The sequence below is a fragment of the Oncorhynchus tshawytscha genome, linkage group LG07 (assembly GCF_018296145.1).
Source record: "Oncorhynchus tshawytscha isolate Ot180627B linkage group LG07, Otsh_v2.0, whole genome shotgun sequence".
NCBI lineage: Eukaryota > Metazoa > Chordata > Actinopteri > Salmoniformes > Salmonidae > Oncorhynchus > Oncorhynchus tshawytscha.
In genome coordinates this window covers 24599855-24619022 of record NC_056435.1, presented here as the reverse complement: position 1 = coordinate 24619022, position 19168 = coordinate 24599855, and the positions used below count along the sequence as shown (strand labels likewise).

At 44.0% G+C, this 19168-nt stretch overlaps 1 protein-coding gene across 1 annotated transcript; it reads left to right on the top strand.

The window, feature by feature from the left end:
- The first annotated feature begins 883 nt into the window (after positions 1-883).
- LOC112254176 (homeobox protein ANF-1-like) lies at positions 884-6301 on the top strand. The gene is made up of 4 exons (XM_024426472.2): positions 884-3053; positions 3147-3331; positions 3659-3760; positions 5830-6301. The coding sequence occupies exons 1-4, from the start codon at positions 2915-2917 to the stop codon at positions 5935-5937; spliced, it is 534 nt and encodes a 177-aa protein (XP_024282240.1). The 5' UTR covers positions 884-2914; the 3' UTR covers positions 5938-6301.
- Positions 6302-19168: the final 12867 nt, after the last annotated feature.

The following is a 19168-nucleotide window of genomic DNA, read 5'->3' as shown; positions in this document are numbered from 1 at the left end:
TAGTCGTGGTGTATTGGCCGTATACCCCCAAGGTGCCTTATTGCTATTATAAACTATTTACCGATATAATTATAGTAGTAAAACATGTTTTGTCAAACCCGCGGTATGCGGTCTGATATACCATGGCTGTCAGCCAATCAGAATTCAGAGCTCGAAGCACCCAGTTTATAATCTACAGCTGTGAAAAAGTACTTGCCCCCTGTATGATTTTTTTCTGTTTTTGCATATTTTTGATACTGAATGTTATCAGATCTTCAACCAAAACCTAATATTAGATAAAGGGAACCTGAGTTTACAAATAACACAAAAAAGTCATACTTATTTTATTGATTTAATTAACAAAGTTATGCAACACCCAATTCCCCTGTGTGAAAAAGTGATTTCCCCCTTACACTCAGTAACTGGTTGTGCCACCTTTTAGCTGCAATGACTGCAACCAAATGCTTCCTGTAGTTGTTGATCAGTCTCTCACATCGCTGTGGAGGAATGTTGGCCCACTCTTGCCTGCAGAACTGCTTTAACTCAGCAACATTTGTGGGTTTTCATGCATGAACTGCTCGTTTCAAGTCCTGCCACAACATCTCAATTGGGATTAGGTCTGGACTTTGACTAGGCCATTCCAAAACTTCAAATGTATTGCTTTTTATCCATGTTCATGTAGACTTGTTTTGGATCATTGTCTTGCTGAATGACACAGCTGCGCTTCAGCTCACAGACGGATGGTCTTGACATTCTCCAGCAGAATTCATGGTTCCTTCTATTGAAGAAAGTCGTCTAGGTCCTGAGGCAGCAAAGCATCCCCAAACCATCACACTGCCACCACCATGCATGATCGTTGGTATGAGGTTCTTACTGTGAAATGCAGTGTTTGGTTTTCGCCAGGCATAATAGGACCCATCTCATCCAAAAGGTTGACTCAAGTTTGCCAAAAAAGCACCTGGAAGCACCTGGATGATCATCAAGACTCTTTGAATGATGATTTATGGACAGATGAGTCAAAAGTATGACTTTTTGGACGGCATTGGTCCCGTTATGCCTGGTGGAAACCTAACACTGCATTCCACAGTAAGAACCCTGGTTCTCTGCGGTGGTGTGATGGTTTGGGGATGCTTTGCTGCCTCAGGACCTTGTCTACACTCAGCCTCTCGCCGTTAGCTAACAGGTTTGCATGTGCTTTGGATCCTATCATGAAGATAAATAATTGTCACATACATCCTTGTCAGTTATTTTTTTCTCCATAACATTATTACTACCATTTGAATGAACCATGTTTTGTTTGGAGTGTGTTTTGGTTTCAAGATGATGATGTTGATCTTGTACCCCTAACACCAATAGTGGTATGCTCATAAATGAATCAACTTATTGCTATACCTTCTTCCTGGAGTGTCAATGTATTCATCTGCCAGGTTGAAGCAAGAACAATACTGTATTACAAAGTGCTAAATTAGGGCTGTGGCTTTAAGGTGTTGTTTTTTTTTAACCCGTTAAGTACGTTAATCTGTAATGTATTGGAATGGTTTGTATGTTTCTCAGATAATATGTATAAAGAAGCACACTACGTATGTATGCTATGTATAGGACATATTTCCAGAGGTGTTTCCAGAGGTGTTCGCCGACCTTTACCCATTGCTCAGATGTAAATTTGTTCTGAGCTCTGGCTGCAAATTTTATCAGCTCATAGAGAATACAACTACCATATCAACAAAGTGAAATTGATTCGGTTTATATAAATAGAAGTGATATCCCAGAAGGGTTGAGAATATTTATTATTTCCATTTTGGGGAAAGGTTTTGGGAGTGGTAAACTGGGTTACCTAGATGTTAATATGGGGGACTGCACTTTAGTACTTTATGCAGTGGGGGATATGCACCTATTTAATGTACATATTTCAGTGATTACTGTTTCAGTGTCCTAAAATAGCTTTTCAACAATAAATATACACTAATTCAAGGATTAGGGTTGTGTTTTATCGCTCCTGGTTCAAAGTGGTGTGTGTGTGTGTGTGTGTGTGTGTGTGTGTGTGTGTGTGTGTGTGTGTGTGTGTGTGTGTGTGTGTGTGTGTGTGTGTGCGTGCGTGCGTGCGTGCGTGGCGCCTATAGGCTGCAAATAAGCCATATTCTTTCTTAGAGTAGCCTATTAAGTATGGCTCTTCTTTCAAAACAAAAAGACTGGGCGCGCCCGTGCACATTGACGTCCCTTGTGTCCAAATCCTCTCCGTTCCATTCAGAGCGAAAAGTAAACAAGTGAGCTATTTGTTTAAAGCTCCCGTTGTTCTGTTCGTTAAGGCGAGCGAGCACTAATCTGCTTTTGAATAGGTCGATTCGAGGAGGAACAAATGTTACACACGATTTTCCAGCAACACGCCAACCTGCCGCTTTGACGGCTTTTGTTTGTCCCCAACATAATTCACCGTCCTATATGCATCACAACGGCAGGATGAGAGAATATTCATCAGGATTAAACCTAATAGTATTAGAGGATTATTATTAGGATTGGAATTATGTGATACTTGACTGGTCCCGCATAATAATGCCTGCAGCACAGTAAGGCCTATCTAAAATAGTGCCCAGGTTTGGCGACATGTGGGAATGGGTTTGATTTTCTACCTTGGTAGTTTTGAAGAAAAGGATGGCATTGCTTTTTTGTTTCAGTTCTAATATTACGTTTGACGAATCCACTGTCCTTGAGAGATAACACATTTATGCCTAAATCTATTTACAACCCCCTAATCTGAATCGGGTAACCTGCGACTCATCGCGCCCAGTGGTGGGGGGTATTCGATTCACATGCTAAACTTTTTAGAACCTCTGATTTTAATTAGTGACGTATGAAAATCCCTGATTCGTTTAAATCGTCACCTGAGCAGCCAGCATTCAGAGGCCAGTAACTTTTCAGAAGAGAGTTGGTTGACAGTATGGCTGCACCTACCGTTAGTTGCCAGATCAGGCTGGTTGACGCAAAGCCAGTTTTCACCATAGACCGCATCCTTGGGTTGAATTTGGACAGGCCAGGCCTACAAAATGTGTCTGTGAAGCTGTATCGACCTTGGACAGGTAAAACACTATTTATTTCTCTCAAGTAAATTCTGATAATAACGTATGTCATTGTCTGTGGAGTTATATTAGGTTTTGTCTGGTGTTTTTCAGAATTGGAACCAACGCAACAGAGAAGTCACACCATAGTCAATAGACCATCGGAGCCTTCCGCAGAGATAAAGGGGACAGTAGAAGAACAGAAGCTCAACTGTAAACGACACTTTACGGAGTCCTACAGGAGAACATTAAACTGGTACATTGGGCGCAGGCCGCGGACGGCATTCAGTAGCACACAGGTAAAAAAATATGTGTTTCATGCACAGATATGCGCAGTGTTCACATGCCTCCATCGTGGTGCATCAGTAACAAAACATTTAATAACATATTTATTGTAGATAGCCTATATATCGGCTGAAGGGCAGTTAAAGTGTTTTATTTTACCAACATTTTGTTTGTATGATGTCATAACTGTGGGATTTTGCTGCAGGGTTACAGTTATCAGTATTTTACATTTATCAGTATATACATTTGTGTTAAATGTGTATCAATTTGTGACAGATGTTTTCATGGAAATACAATTTGATTGATATGATTTATTGATATGATTTCTTCTTGGGGAGCAGATTGAAGTCTTGGAGAGTGTGTTTCTCATCAACTCATATCCGGGTATTGACATCAGAGATGAACTGGCACAAAGGTTACATCTGGAGGAAGATAGAATACAGGTAGGCCTAAAATTAGCTGTTTCGAAATTACATTTAAAATCGGCATGTTTTTACCCTGAGGCCTAAACAAAGTTAATTTACTGTTCAATATGAAAAATAAATCAAATACAAGTTTGAACAATTAATTTGATTCATGTTAATTTATATACAGTTGAAGTCGGAAGTTTACATACACTTAGGTTGAAGTCATTAAAACTCGCTTTTTAACCACTCCACAAATTTCTTGTTAACAAACTATAGTTTTGGCAAGTTGGTTAGGACATCTATTTTGTGCATGACACAAGTCATTTTTCCAACAATTGTTTACAGACAGATTATTTCACTTATAATTCACTGTATCACAATTCCAGTGGGTCAGACAGAAGTTTACATACACAAAGTTGACTGTGCCTTTAAACAGCTTGGAAAATTCCAGAAAGTGATGTCATGGCTTTAGAAGCTTCTGATATGCTAATTGACATCATTTGAGTCAATTGGAGGTGTACCTGTGGATGTATTTCAAGACCTACATTCAACCTCAGTGCCTCTTTGCTTGGCATCATGGGAAAATCAAAAGAAATCAGCCAAGACCTCAGAAAAATAATTGTAGACCTCCACAAGTCTGGTTCATCCTTGGGAGCAATTTCCAAACGCCTGAAGGTACCACGTTCATCTGTACAAACAATAGTACGCAAGTATAAACACCATGGGACCACACAGCCGTCATACCGCTCAGGAAGGAGACGCGTTCTGTCTCCTAGAGATGAATGTATTTTGGTGCGAAAAGTGCAAATCAATCCCAGAACAACAGCAAACAGCACCCCTGAATAAGGCAGTTAACCCACTGTTCCCCAGTAGGCCATCATTGTAAATAAGAATTTGTTCTTAACTGACTTGCCTAGTTAAATAAAGGTTAAAGCATTTTTAATTTTTTAATTTTTTTAACTGGACAGAGGAACCTTTCCTAGAAAGCCAGCATCCCGGAGTTGCCTCTTCACTGTTGCCGTTTGAGACTGGTGTTTTGAGGGTACTATTTAAAGAAGCTGCTAGTTGAGGACTTGTGAGGCGTCTGTTTCTCAAACTAGACCCTCCCCTTGCTCAGTTGTGTACCGTGGCCTCCCACTTCTCTTTCTATTCTGGTTAGAGCCAGTTTGTGCTGTTCTGTGAAGGGAGTAGTACACAGCATTGTACGAGAGCCTCAGTTTCTTGGCAATTTCTTGCATGAAATAGCATTGATTTCTTAGAACAAGAATAGACTGATGAGTTTCAGAAGAAAGTTCTTTGTTTCTGGCGATTTTGAGCCTGTAATCGAACCCACAAATGCTGATGCTCCAGATACTCAACTTGTCTAAAGATGGCCAGTTGTATTGCTTCTTTAATCAGAACAACAGTTTTCAGCTGTGCTAACATAGTTGCAAAAGGGTTTTCTAATGATCAATTAGCCTTTTAATATGATCAACTTGGATTAGCTAACACAACGTGCCATTGGATTACAGGAGTGATGGTTGCTGATAATGGGCCTCTGTACGCCTATGTAGATATTCCATAAAAAAGCAGCCGTTTCCAGATACAATAGTCATTTACAACATTAACAATGTCTACACTGTATTTCTGATCAATTTCATGTTATTTTAATGAAACAAGGACATTTCTAAGTGACACTACATTTTTGAAAGGTAGTGTGTATGTATATATGCAATTATATTTATATTAAAAAACTATTCGCTTGATCGCCTCACTTTACAAAATATAAATGTATGTAAATTTGTTTAACAGTAAATCAACTTTGCAAGGCCTAACTTAATTGTTTTGGGATTCTACTTTGATTATTTAATTATAATTGCATTGTAACAGCTTTCAGTAGTTCTTGTTATTACACAGAATATGGACTCTTTCTTCTTGTAACAAACATGAAATAAAAAATCTGTTAATTACAATGTAACATGTAAAAAAAGAAATATGCCTGAGTACTTACAGCAATAACCTACTAGACAGGCATCTACTCTAAAACTAAAGCTATTTTTTTGTTGATAAAATTTACACCATAAAGGCTGTTCTTAAAATCTCTGACACTGTTCCGTTCTCCACAGATCTGGTTTCAGAACCGCAGGGCCAAGCTGAAACGTTCTCACAGAGAGTCACAGTTCCTCATGGTGAAAAAAGCCTTCGCAGATCTCAAGGACAAAGAAGAGGAATAGTCCTTATGATAAACACAGACCTTATAGGGGCCTTAATTACCTTAATTAAGCTCATCACGCTCTCTTTCTCCCTCTCTCTCTATATATATATTTAATATATTCTATGATGTAAATGTACATTTTTCCAGGGCAGTGTTTCCCAAACTCGATCCTTGAGTCCCCGAGGTGTGCACGTTTAGCTTTTTTCCCTAGCGCTCCTAACCCTACACAGCTGCTTCGAATAATCCAAGCTTGATGAGTTGATTATATGAATCAGCTGTGTAGTGCTAGGGCAAAAAAGTAAACAAAATGTGCACCGAGTTTGGGAAACCCTGTTCTAGGGTATGTTCGTTTTTATAAACAGATAAGACCATTGTCAAATACATTTGTGGGTACGGTGTTTATTGAGCTATATTGGCAAGAATGTTTATCTTCTCCAACAACAAAATACATTTCTGAAAGTTTAGATTATTAAATTATTTAGTTTGCAAGCAGCTGCAGGTTGTGGGTGTTCCCAGAACATCCAGAGTTAAGCTCTCCTTATTGTTCGAGAAACACCCCGGTAGGAACCAATTTGTCTCCTTCAATAGCGCCTCAGCAAGGCAATTAAGTTTAGGGGAGTGAGAGACAAAAGAGTAGCAGTGAGGAAGCCTGCCCTGCAGGCAACAGGAAGGAGAAGGTATAAAGGTTTAGATCGTAGAGAAAGCTTTGAGAAAAGAAAAGAAAAAAGTATATTTAAGATAATTTCAGATAATTGCATTTATGCTCTGGCAGGCATCCGCACCTCTCTTTTCTGACTAAAGAAGTAGGCCCATAAACCTCTACTTGTGGTGTCATGCAGTAAAATAAAGATAAGGAACAGGGAATTTAAGTTTACAACTCAAACCAATAGGCAACCTCTTGATTAACCCACTACTCTACTAACATGGTATGGCTGCAGTTTCAATGCCTTAACACATGAGGGTGCTAAAGAATATCAAACGATTCTTTCTGTCTGTCTCTCTCCTCCCCTCTCTCTGTCGAGTCCTTTGCCCCCTACTCTGACTCTCTGGGTCTATTCTACACTAATAAAATATAATTTCCCACAGAAAGAGTGAGTGATTCTGTTTTTTGCCCACATGTAGGCTACTGGAATCCTGTGTGATAATGTTTCCAATGCTCAGCGTTCATGCAGCAGTAGAGAGGCTATTTGTTTCGTGACTTCAAATCAAAATTTATTTGTCACATGCGCCAAATACAACAAGTGTAGACTTTACCGTGAAATGCTTACTTACAAGCCCTTAACCCAACAGTGCAGTTCAAGAATAGTTAAGAAAATATTTACAGAGTAGACTAAAATAATAAGTAACACAATAAGAATAACAATAACGAGGCTATATACCGGTACCGAGTCAGTGTGCCGGGGTACAGGTTAGTGAAGTAATTTGTACATGTAGGTGTGGGTGAAGTGACTGCATAGATGATAAACAGCGAGTAGCAGCAGTAAACAAAATGGAGGGGAGGTCAATGTAAATGGTCCGGAGGTGATTTTATTAACTGTTCAATGGAGACACCAGATCACCTGAAATGTGTGATTGGTGTAACTGCACAGATACTGTCCCACATGCATCACTTTCCCATTAGGTTCTGAGTCAATTCCCACTTTGATCTTCTACCATCTTATGTCTGTAGAAATCAGAGAACCTTGGCCAGCAGGAGTGCCACCGTTTCTATGTCTCAGCATCCACTATGAAGGAAGTTGGAGGTCGTTTTGAGAGGCAACTAGCATACTACCTTAGACTTACAGTCATTGCACTAATGATATTTAGCAACTTCCTTCAAACTACACACAGAGACACAAAAATGGTATCCACAAGTTTCTGACACTAGAGAAGTAGATAAAGGGCTTCATTGTAAAAATCCCAAACTGTCCCTTTAATTGATAATTGCTTAACCATTTACCGACTGAGTTGTCTACTACAGATTATGAGAACTACATAATGAAGATGTATGTTTGCAAAGTATAAAAATACGAACTATTGTATGTACTATTATGATGCCTATTTTGATTTTACTTCACAGTAAGTAAAACAAATCTGATATTGACAGAGATTTACTGTATATAACAAATGCATCCCCAATACATTAAAAATGTATCCACAATGAAGTTGTTGGGGTCTTTTTGATAGTGTGGGGGGGGTTCACACTGCTTACTCAAATTGCATTAGTCAATACAGTACTGTCATACCATAATATATGCCATTATGTAGAACCCGCTTTTATCAAAAGTACAACCGTGAGTCCACACATTTTCATATATGAACTCATTGGGAATCAAATCCACAACTCTGGTGTTGCTAGTGCCATACTCTTCACTTTTTTCTCTCACTTTGGTGCAATTCTCACAAGTATCTGGTACATTTTCACAACTCTATGCACAGAAATCAAAACAGATCAAAATGGTTCATGTTTCAAAACTCTTCCCTGCAACCAATAACACTTTTTAAATTGATACATATTCAATTCAAGTATAGTTTTTCAAAATGCAATATTCACTTTACTTTACATTTTTTTTGTCATGTGTTAATACAATTACACTAGAATTTTTAGTTTTACCTCAAATGTATCAATTTGGCATACATTTATAGTAGAAAGAGGAGGAAGGGAAGCGCTACTAAGGTACACAACAGTACATTTTGGTAGACAGAAGGTGCTCTTTGGTAAAAGGAGTAAATTGGTCATCAAAAAGAAAGGAGGACCAAGGCACTCTTCACATAATTAATTAAAATGCCTTTATTAGTATGGCATGTTCAATAGAAACAAAGTTTCTTTTTAAAAGAGAAACCGTACTCCCTGACGAAGGTCATGCAGCCGTAACGCGTCGGTTTAAAAAAAAAAAAAACTTGTTTCTATTGAACATGCCATACTGATAAAGGCATTTTAATTAATTATTTGAAGAGTGCCTTGGTCCTCCTTTTTGTTGGCATACATTTATGTTTGAAGTTGAAACAAAATCATATATGGATGCGCCTGTAAATACTACATCATTCTCCATCACCCAGTGTGCTACAATAAGACAAAGTGGAAAGAGTCACTATGTCAAATCAAATTTTATTGGTCACATACACATGGTTAGCAGATGTTAATGTGAGTGTAGCGAAGGGCTTGTGCTTCTAGTTCCGACAGTGCAGTAATATCTAACAAGTAATCTAACAATTTCCCAACAACTACCTAATACACACAAATCTAAGTAAAGGGATGGAATAAAAATATGAACACATAAATATATGGATGACCTAGCGGCATAGGCAAGATGCAATAGATGGTATAGAGTACAGTATATACACATGAGATGAGTAATGCAAGATATGTAAACATTATTAAAGTGTCATTATTAAAGTGACTAGTGATCCACTTGTTAAAGTGGCCAATAATTTCAAATCTGTATGTTGGCAGCAGCCACTCAATGTTAGTGATGGCTGTATAACAGTCTGATGGCCTTGAGATAGAAGCTGTTTTTCAGTCTCTCGGTCCCCGCTTTGATGCACCTGTACTGACCTCGCCTTCTGGATGGTAGCGGGGTGAACAGGCAGTGGCTCGGGTGGTTGTTGTCCTTGATGATGTTCTTTTTGGCCTTCCTGTCACATCAGGTGCTGTAGGTGTCCTGGAGGGCAGGTAGTTTGCCCCCGGTGATGCATTGTGCAGACCGCACCTTCCTCTAGCAGAGGTGTGGACTCGAGTCACATGACTTGGACTCGAATCAGACTCGAGTCACAAATATGATGACTGGCAATACCCAATAGACCAACATTAGATGTTGTTATCCTCATAATAACTGCACATGGTTTTACTGCAACAGAGTAGCGCTACACCCTTCAATTGACACGGAGGGAAACAAACGAAAGTGGGCACATCTCTCACAAAACGGATTAAAAAATTAAATCAAGGATAATTATACTAAACAAAAATATAAGCGCAACATGTAAAGTGTTGATCCCACGTTTCCTGATGTGAAATAAAAGATCCCAGCAATTTTCCAGACGCACAAAAAAAACGTATTTCTGTCAAATGTTGTGCACACCTTTGTTTACATCCCTGTTCGGGAGCATTTCTCCTTTGCCAAGATAATCCCTCCACCTGACAGTAGTGGCATATCAAGAAGCTGGTTAAACAGCATGATCATTACACAGGTGCACCTTGTGCTGGGGACAATAAAAGGGAGCGTGCAATTGGCATGCTGGCAGTACGTTCAACCGGCCTCATAAACACACACACGTGTAACTACACCAGGGGGAATGTCTACCAGAGCTGTTGAAGGTTCTGTGCAAAAAATAAATATTCCAAACAATCCGGGACAGTTGTGGGATGCGATAGATCCTGAATTAATACAACAACTAGCATTAAAAAAACTTTTTATGCAATGTGGCTGACACAACAGATCAGAACGTTTAGCTTAAAATGTTGATAAACTGTGAGGCTATTTCATCACATAAGCAGCAATGCGCTAACGTTTTCCATTAGATGAAAACATCATTATCAAAAGTGAGTGCAAATGCAATTATGCATGTAATGCTTTTATTATAAAGGTGCATTTTTGTGGTGAAATGTATCTGCTTATACAGTGGGGTAAAAAAGTTGTTTAGTCAGACACCAATTGTGCAAGTTCTCCCATAAGTTCTCACAGATGAGGCCCGTAATATTCATCATAGGTACACTTCAACTATGACAGACAAAATGAGAAGAAAAAAATCCAGAAAATCACATTGTAGGATTTTTAATGAATTTATTTGCAAATTGTGGTGGAAAATAAGTATTTGGTCACCTACAAACAAGCAAGATTTCTGGCTCTCACAGACCTGTAACTTCTTCTTTAAGAGGCTCCTCTGTCCTCCACTCGTTACCTGTATTAATGGCACCTGTTTGAACTTGTTATCAGTATAAAATACACCTGTCCACAACCTCAAACAGTCACACTCCAAACTCCACTATGGCCAAGACCAAAGAGCTGTCAAAGGACACCAGAAACAAAATTGTAGACCAGTACCAGGCTGGGAAGACTGAATCTGCAATAGGTAAGCAGCTTGGTTTGAAGAAATTAACTGTGAGAGCAATTATTAGGAAATGGAAGACATACAAGACCACTGATAATCTCCCTCGATCTGGGGCTCCATGCAAGATCTCACCCCGTGGGGTCAAAATGATCACAAGAACGGTGAGCAAAAATCCCAGAACCACATGGGGGGACCTAGTGAATGACCTGCAGAGAGCTGGGACCAAAGTAACAAAGCCTACCATCAGTAACACACTACGCCGCCAGGGACTCAAATCCTGCAGTGCCAGACGTGTCCCCCTGCTTAAGCCAGTACATGTCCAGGCCCGTCTGAAGTTTGCTAGAGAGCATTTGGATGATCCAGAAGAAGATTGGGAGTATGTCATATTTTTTTTTTTTATTTTTTTTTTATTTCACCTTTATTTAACCAGGTAGGCTAGTTGAGAACAAGTTCTCATTTGCAACTGCGACCTGGCCAAGATAAAGCATAGCAGTGTGAACAGACAACACAGAGTTACACATGGAGTAAACAATGAATAAGTCAATAACACAGTAGAAAAAAAGGGGGAGTCTATATACATTGTGTGCAAAAGGCATGAGGAGGTAGGCGAATAATTACAATTTTGCAGATTAACACTGGAGTGATAAATGATCAGATGGACATGTACAGGTAGAGATATTGGTGTGCAAAAGAGCAGAAAAGTAAATAAATAAAAACAGTATGGGGATGAGGTAGGTGAAAATGGGTGGGCTATTTACCAATAGACTATGTACAGCTGCAGCGATCGGTTAGCTGCTCAGATAGCAGATGTTTGAAGTTGGTGAGGGAGATAAAAGTCTCCAACTTCAGCGATTTTTGCAATTCGTTCCAGTCACAGGCAGCAGAGTACTGGAACGAAAGGCGGCCAAATGAGGTGTTGGCTTTAGGGATGATCAGTGAGATACACCTGCTGGAGCGCGTGCTACGGATGGGTGTTGCCATCGTGACCAGTGAACTGAGATAAGGCGGAGCTTTACCTAGCATGGACTTGTAGATGACCTGGAGCCAGTGGGTCTGGCGACGAATATGTAGCGAGGGCCAGCCGACTAGAGCATACAAGTCGCAGTGGTGGGTGGTATAAGGTGCTTTAGTGACAAAACGGATGGCACTGTGATAAACTGCATCCAGTTTGCTGAGTAGAGTGTTGGAAGCAATTTTGTAGATGACATCGCCAAAGTCGAGGATCGGTAGGATAGTCAGTTTTACTAGGGTAAGTTTGGCGGCGTGAGTGAAGGAGGCTTTGTTGCGGAATAGAAAGCCGACTCTTGATTTGATTTTCGATTGGAGATGTTTGATATGAGTCTGGAAGGAGAGTTTACAGTCTAGCCAGACACCTAGGTACTTGTAGATGTCCACATATTCAAGGTCGGAACCATCCAGGGTGGTGATGCTGGTCAGGCGTGCGGGTGCAGGCAGCGAACGGTTGAAAAGCATGCATTTGGTTTTACTAGCGTTTAAGAGCAGTTGGAGGCCACGGAAGGAGTGTTGTATGGCATTGAAGCTCGTTTGGAGGTTAGATAGCACAGTGTCCAAGGACGGGCCGGAAGTATATAGAATGGTGTCATCTGCGTAGAGGTGGATCAGGGAATCGCCCGCAGCAAGAGCAACATCATTGATATATACAGAGAAAAGAGTCGGCCCGAGAATTGAACCCTGTGGCACCCCCATAGAGACTGCCAGAGGACCGGACAGCATGCCCTCCGATTTGACACACTGAACTCTGTCTGCAAAGTAATTGGTGAACCAGGCAAGGCAGTCATCCGAAAAACCGAGGCTACTGAGTCTGCCGATAAGAATATGGTGATTGACAGAGTTGAAAGCCTTGGCAAGGTCGATGAAGACGGCTGCACAGTACTGTCTTTTATCGATGGCGGTTATGATATCGTTTAGTACCTTGAGCGTGGCTGAGGTGCACCCGTGACCGGCTCGGAAACCAGATTGCACAGCGGAGAAGGTACGGTGGGATTCGAGATGGTCAGTGACCTGTTTGTTGACTTGGCTTTCGAAGACCTTAGATAGGCAGGGCAGGATGGATATAGGTCTGTAACAGTTTGGGTCCAGGGTGTCTCCCCCTTTGAAGAGGGGGATGACTGCGGCAGCTTTCCAATCCTTGGGGATCTCAGACGATATGAAAGAGAGGTTGAACAGGCTGGTAATAGGGGTTGCGACAATGGCGGTGGATAGTTTCAGAAATAGAGGGTCCAGATTGTCAAGCCCAGCTGATTTGTACGGGTCCAGGTTTTGCAGCTCTTTCAGAACATCTGCTGGATTTGGGTAAAGGAGAACCTGGAGAGGCTTGGGCGAGTAGCTGCGGGGGGGCGGGGCTGTTGGCCGAGGTTGGAGTAGCCAGGCGGAAGGCATGGCCAGCCGTTGAGAAATGCTTGTTGAAGTTTTCGATAATCATGGATTTATCGGTGGTGACCGTGTTACCTAGCCTCAGTGCAGTGGGCAGCTGGGAGGAGGTGCTCTTGTTCTCCATGGACTTCACAGTGTCCCAGAACTTTTGGAGTTGGAGCTACAGGATGCAAACTTCTGCCTGAAGAAGCTGGCCTTAGCTTTCCTGACTGACTGCGTGTATTGGTTCCTGACTTCCCTGAACAGTTGCATATCGCGGGGACTATTCGATGCTATTGCAGTCCGCCACAGGATGTTTTTGTGCTGGTCGAGGGCAGTCAGGTCTGGAGTGAACCAAGGGCTGTATCTGTTCTTAGTTCTGCATTTTTTGAACGGAGCATGCCTATCTAAAATGGTGAGGAAGTTACTTTTAAAGAATGACCAGGCATCCTCAACTGACGGGATGAGGTCAATGTCCTTCCAGGATACCCGGGCCAGGTCGATTAGAAAGGCCTGCTCACAGAAGTGTTTTAGGGAGCGTTTGACAGTGATGAGGGGTGGTCGTTTGACTGCGGCTCCGTAGCGGATACAGGCAATGAGGCAGTGATCGCTGAGATCCTGGTTGAAGACAGCGGAGGTGTATTTGGAGGGCCAGTTGGTCAGGATGACGTCTATGAGGGTGCCCTTGTTTACAGAGTTAGGGTTGTACCTGGTGGGTTCCTTGATGATTTGTGTGAGATTGAGGGCATCTAGCTTAGATTGTAGGACTGCCGGGGTGTTAAGCATATCCCAGTTTAGGTCACCTAACAGAACAAACTCTGAAGCTAGATGGGGGGGCGATCAATTCACAAATGGTGTCCAGGGCACAGCTGGGAGCTGAGGGGGGTCGGTAGCAGGCGGCAACAGTGAGAGACTTGTTTCTGGAGAGAGTAATTTTCAAAATTAGTAGTTCGAACTGTTTGGGTATGGACCTGGAAAGTATGACATTACTTTGCAGGCAATCTCTGCAGTAGACTGCAACTCCTCCCCCTTTGGCAGTTCTATCTTGACGGAAGATGTTATAGTTGGGTATGGAAATCTCAGAATTTTTGGTGGCCTTCCTGAGCCAGGATTCAGACACGGCAAGGACATCAGGGTTAGCAGAGTGTGCTAAAGCAGTGAGTAAAACAAACTTAGGGAGGAGGCTTCTGATGTTGACATGCATGAAACCAATGCTTTTTCGATCACAGAAGTCAACAAATGAGGGTGCCTGGGGACATGCAGGGCCTGGGTTTACCTCCACATCACCCGCGGAACAGAGAAGGAGTAGTATGAGGGTGTGGCTAAAGGCTATCAAAACTGGTCGCCTAGAGCGTTGGGGACAGAGAATAAGAGGAGCAGGTTTCTGGGCATGGTAGAATATATTCAGGGCATAATGCGCAGACAGGGGTATGGTGGGGTGCGGGTACAGCGGAGGTGAGCCCAGGCACTCGGTGATGATGAGAGAGGTTGTATCTCTGGACATGCTGGTTGTAATGGGTGAGGTCACCGCATGTGTGGGAGGTGGGACAAAGGAGGTATCAGGGGTATGAAGAGTGGAACTAGGGGCTCCTTTGTGAACTAAAACAATGATAACTAACCTGAACAACAGTATACAAGGCATATTGACATTTGAGAGAGACATACAGCAAGGCATACAGTAATCACAGGTGTTGAATTGGGAGAGCTAGCTAAAACAGTAGGTGAGACAACAACAGCTAATCAGCTAGCACAACAACAGCAGGTAAAATGGCGTTAACTAGGCAGAGGGAGAGTCGGATTAACTACACACAGAGCCTGAGTGCGGCTGGGGCCGACAGATAAAACATAAACAAGCAGAATGGAGTACCGTGATTAATGGACAGTCCAGCATGCATCAGCTATGTAGCCAAGTGATCAGTGTCCAGGGGGCAGCGGTGGATGGGGCAGGGAAGCTGGACTGGCGAGTGTTATCCAGGTTAAAAAAACGAACAATGACTAAATAGCTTGTAGCTAGTTAGCTGGTTAGCTTCTGGAGGTTCTTGAGTGTGTTCTAAAAATTTAAAATAATAGCGATTCCGTATCACATTGGGTGAGGCAGGTTACCGGAAGGTATAAACAAATTAAAAATCGAAAGAGATAGAAAGTAAATATGGGTCCAGTGAGTGTTTGGGACGTGGCGATTCAGACGGTTAGCAGGCCTGTGCTAACAAGCTAACAGTTAGTAGGCCGGGGCTAAACAAGGTAGCAGTTAGCGGACCGGGGCTAAACAAGTTAGCAGTTAGCAGGCCGAATTAGCAAGCAAGGAGATAGCAAGGGCTAGAGAGTTAGCCTTTGGGGGATGTCGCGATGGGGTGAGTCTGTTTATTCCTCTTCATGCGGTGACATCGATAGACCGGTCGTGCGTCCGGATATTGTAGCCCAGGAGTATGCTACGGTGGTAGCACAAGGGCTCTGGCCGGGCTAGCTTCAAGCTAAGTGGGTGGAAACGCTAGCCAGGAGTAATCATCCGGGGTTGCGGTTAGCTAGGTAGCTAGTTGTAAAGATCCAGCTGAAGATGTTCCGTTTGCGGTGGGAATCCGGGGATAAAAATCCAGGGATAAAAAATATGGTCAGATGAAACCAAAATATAACTTTTTGGTAAAAACTCAACTCGTCGTGTTTGGAGGACAAATAATGCTGATTTGCATCCAAAGAACACCATACCTACTGTGAAGCATGGGGGTGGAAACATCATGCTTTGGGGCTGTTTTTCTGCAAAGGGACCAGGACGACTGATCAGTGTAAAGGAAAGAATGAATGGGGCCATGTATCGTCCGATTTTGAGTGAAAACCTCCTTCCATCAGCAAGGGCATTGAAGATGAAACGTGGCTGGGTCTTTCAGCATGACAATGATCCCAAACACACCGCCCGGCAACGAAGGAGTGTCTTCGTAAGAAGCATTTCAAGGTCCTGGAGTGGGCTACATCAAGTAGGCTACATCAAGTTCCGTGTATTGCTTAAAATTGCAGGTGTATCATGGAAAACAAAATGTATTTGTTATGTTATATACCAGATCAAATTGTGAATAAGCCACTAGGCTATGTCATTTGTTGTCATTATATCCAGAATAATTTATCAAGCAGACAACAGAGGATCAACATCAATTAGATCCTACTAAGGAATGAGACACTAAAATATTCTGAACATTCCTTGCGAACACCTTTTTTCCCTGCACTTGGGCTGTTGTTGCATCGCATTCTCTATCACAACAGCTGCTCACCACTTGAATGTCGTTTGGAAAATTCCTTCCTTGTAACGGCTTTCTTCCTGGGAAGGAGAGGCGGACCAAAACGCAGCGTGGTTAGAGTTCATGTTTTTTAATAAGAAAACTAAACATGAACAGAATACAAAACAATAAATGTGGCAAAACCGAAACAGTCCTAACTGGTGCAGAAAACACAAAGACAGGAAACAACCACCCACAAAACCCAACACAAAACAGGCTACCTAAATATGGTTCCCAATCAGAGACAATGACTAACACCTGCCTCTGATTGAGAGCCATATCAGGCCAAACATAGAAATAGACACACTAGACACGCAGCAACACTAAAACAAGGCAAACACAAAATAACTAAGGTCAGAACGTGACAGTACCCCCCCCCATCATAGTCTTAGTCCACCTCCTTAGAGTCCTTTGAGTGGCGACCCTCACCGCCGACCTTGGCCTAGGAACCCTAACAAAGGGCCCCACTGGACTGAGGGGCAGCTCCGGACTGAGGGGCAGCTCGGGACTGAGGTAGCTCAGGACTGATGGGTAGCTCAGGACCGAGGGGTAGCTCAGGACCGAGGGGTAGCTCAGGCCTGAAGGGTAGCTCAGGCCTGAAGGGTAGCTCAGGACTGAGAGATAGCTCAGGGTGGTTGACGGCTCTGGCAGCTCCTGGCTGACTGACGGCTCTGGCAGCTCCTGGCTGACTGACGGCTCTGGCAGCTCCTGGCTGACTGACGGCTCTGGCAGCTCCTGGCTGACTGACGGCTCTGGCAGCTCCTGGCTGACTGACGGCTCTGGCAGCTCCTGGCTGACTGACGGCTCTGGCAGATCCTGGCTGACTGGCGGCTCTGGCAGATCCTGGCTGACTGGCGGCTCTGACAGATCCTGGTGGCTCTGGGGGCTCCTTGCAGACTGGCGGCTCTGGCGGCCCCTTGCAGACTGGCGGCTCTGGCGGCTCCTTGCAGACTGGCGGCTCTGGCGGCCTCGCAGACTGGCGGCTCTGGCGGCTCCTCGCAGACTGGCGGCTCCTGCGGCTCCTCGCATACTGGGGGCTCTGGCGGCTCCATGCTAACTGGCGGCTCTGGCGGCTCATGACAGACGGGAGACTCTAGCAGCTCTTGACAGATGGGAGACTCTAGCAACTCTGGACAGGCGGGAGACTCTAGCAGCTCTGGACAGGCAGGAGACTAGCAGCTCTGGACAGGCGGGAGACTCTAGCATCTCTGGACAGGCGGGAGACTCTAGCAGCTCTGAACAGGCGGGAGACTCTAGCAGCTCTGGACAGGCGGGAGACTAGCAGCTCTGGACAGGCGGGAGCAGCTCTGGACAGGCGGGAGACTCTAGCAGCTCTGGACAGGCGGGAGACTCTAGCAGTTCTGGACAGGCGGGAGTCTCTGCTAGCACTGGAGAGGAGGAAGGCTCTGGCAGCGCTGGACAGGCGAGGCGCACTGTAGGCCTGGTGCGTGGTGCCGGCACTGATGGTACTGGGCCGAGGACACGCACCTCAGTTCGAGTGCGGGGAGCTGCCACCGGAGGGCTGGTGCGTGGAGGTGGTACTGGATAGACCGGACCGTGCAGGCGCACTGGAGCTCTTGAGGACCAAGCCTGCCCAACCTTACCTGGTTGAATGCTCCCGGTCGCCCTGCCAGTGCGGCGAGGTGGAATAGCCCGCACTGGGCTGTGCAGGCGAACCGGGGACACCATGCGTAAGGCTGGTGCCATGTACGCCGGCCCAAGAAGACGCACTGGAGACCAGATGCGTAGAGCCGGCTTCATGACATCTGGCTCGATTGCCCACTCTAGCCCGACCGATACGAGGAGCTGGTATGTACCGCACCGGGCTATGCACCCGCACTGGGGACACGGTGCGCTCCACAGCATAACACGGTGCCTGCCCGGTCTCTCTCGCCCTCCGGTAAGCACAAGAAGTTGGCGCAGGTCTCCTACCTGGCTTCGCCACACTTCCTGTGTTCCTCCCCCCAATACATTTTTGGGGCTGACTCTCGGGCTTCCTTGCCAGTCATGTTCCCTCCTATCGCCGGCTCCTCTCTCCGGCTGCCTCTGCTCTCCTAGCCACCTCCACCTGTTCCCATGGGAGGCGATCCTTTCCCACCAGGATCTCCTCCCATGTGTAACAACCCTTACCATCCAAAACATCATCCCATGTCCATTCCTCCTTGCGCTGCTCCTGCTGCCGCTGCCTGTCACCACACCGCTTGGTCCTGTTGTGGTGAGTGGTTCTGTAAAGGCTTTCTTCCTGGGAAGGAGAGGCGGACCAAAACGCAGCGTGGTTAGAGTTCATGTTTTTTAATAAGAAAACTAAACATGAACAGAATACAAAACAATAAACGTGGCAAAATGGAAACAGTCCTAACTGGTGCAGAAAACACAAAGAAAGGAAACAACCACCCACAAAACCCAACACAAAACAGGCTACCTAAATATGGTTCCCAATCAGAGACAATGACTAACACCTGCCTCTAATTGAGAACCATATCAGGCCAAACATAGAAATAGACACACTAGACACACAACATAGAATGCCCACCCGGCTCACATCCTGACCAACACTAAAACAAGGAAAACACACAAGAACTA

Bases quoted from the DNA above. Each gene is read 5' to 3' on its own strand.
- LOC112254176 (XM_024426472.2), top strand. From the start codon at position 2,915: ATGGCTGCACCTACCGTTAGTTGCCAGATCAGGCTGGTTGACGCAAAG. The intron at 3,332-3,658 runs GTAAAAAAATAT...CTTGGGGAGCAG, and splicing joins CGGCATTCAGTAGCACACAG to ATTGAAGTCTTGGAGAGTGT. The intron at 3,761-5,829 runs GTAGGCCTAAAA...CGTTCTCCACAG, and splicing joins TGGAGGAAGATAGAATACAG to ATCTGGTTTCAGAACCGCAG.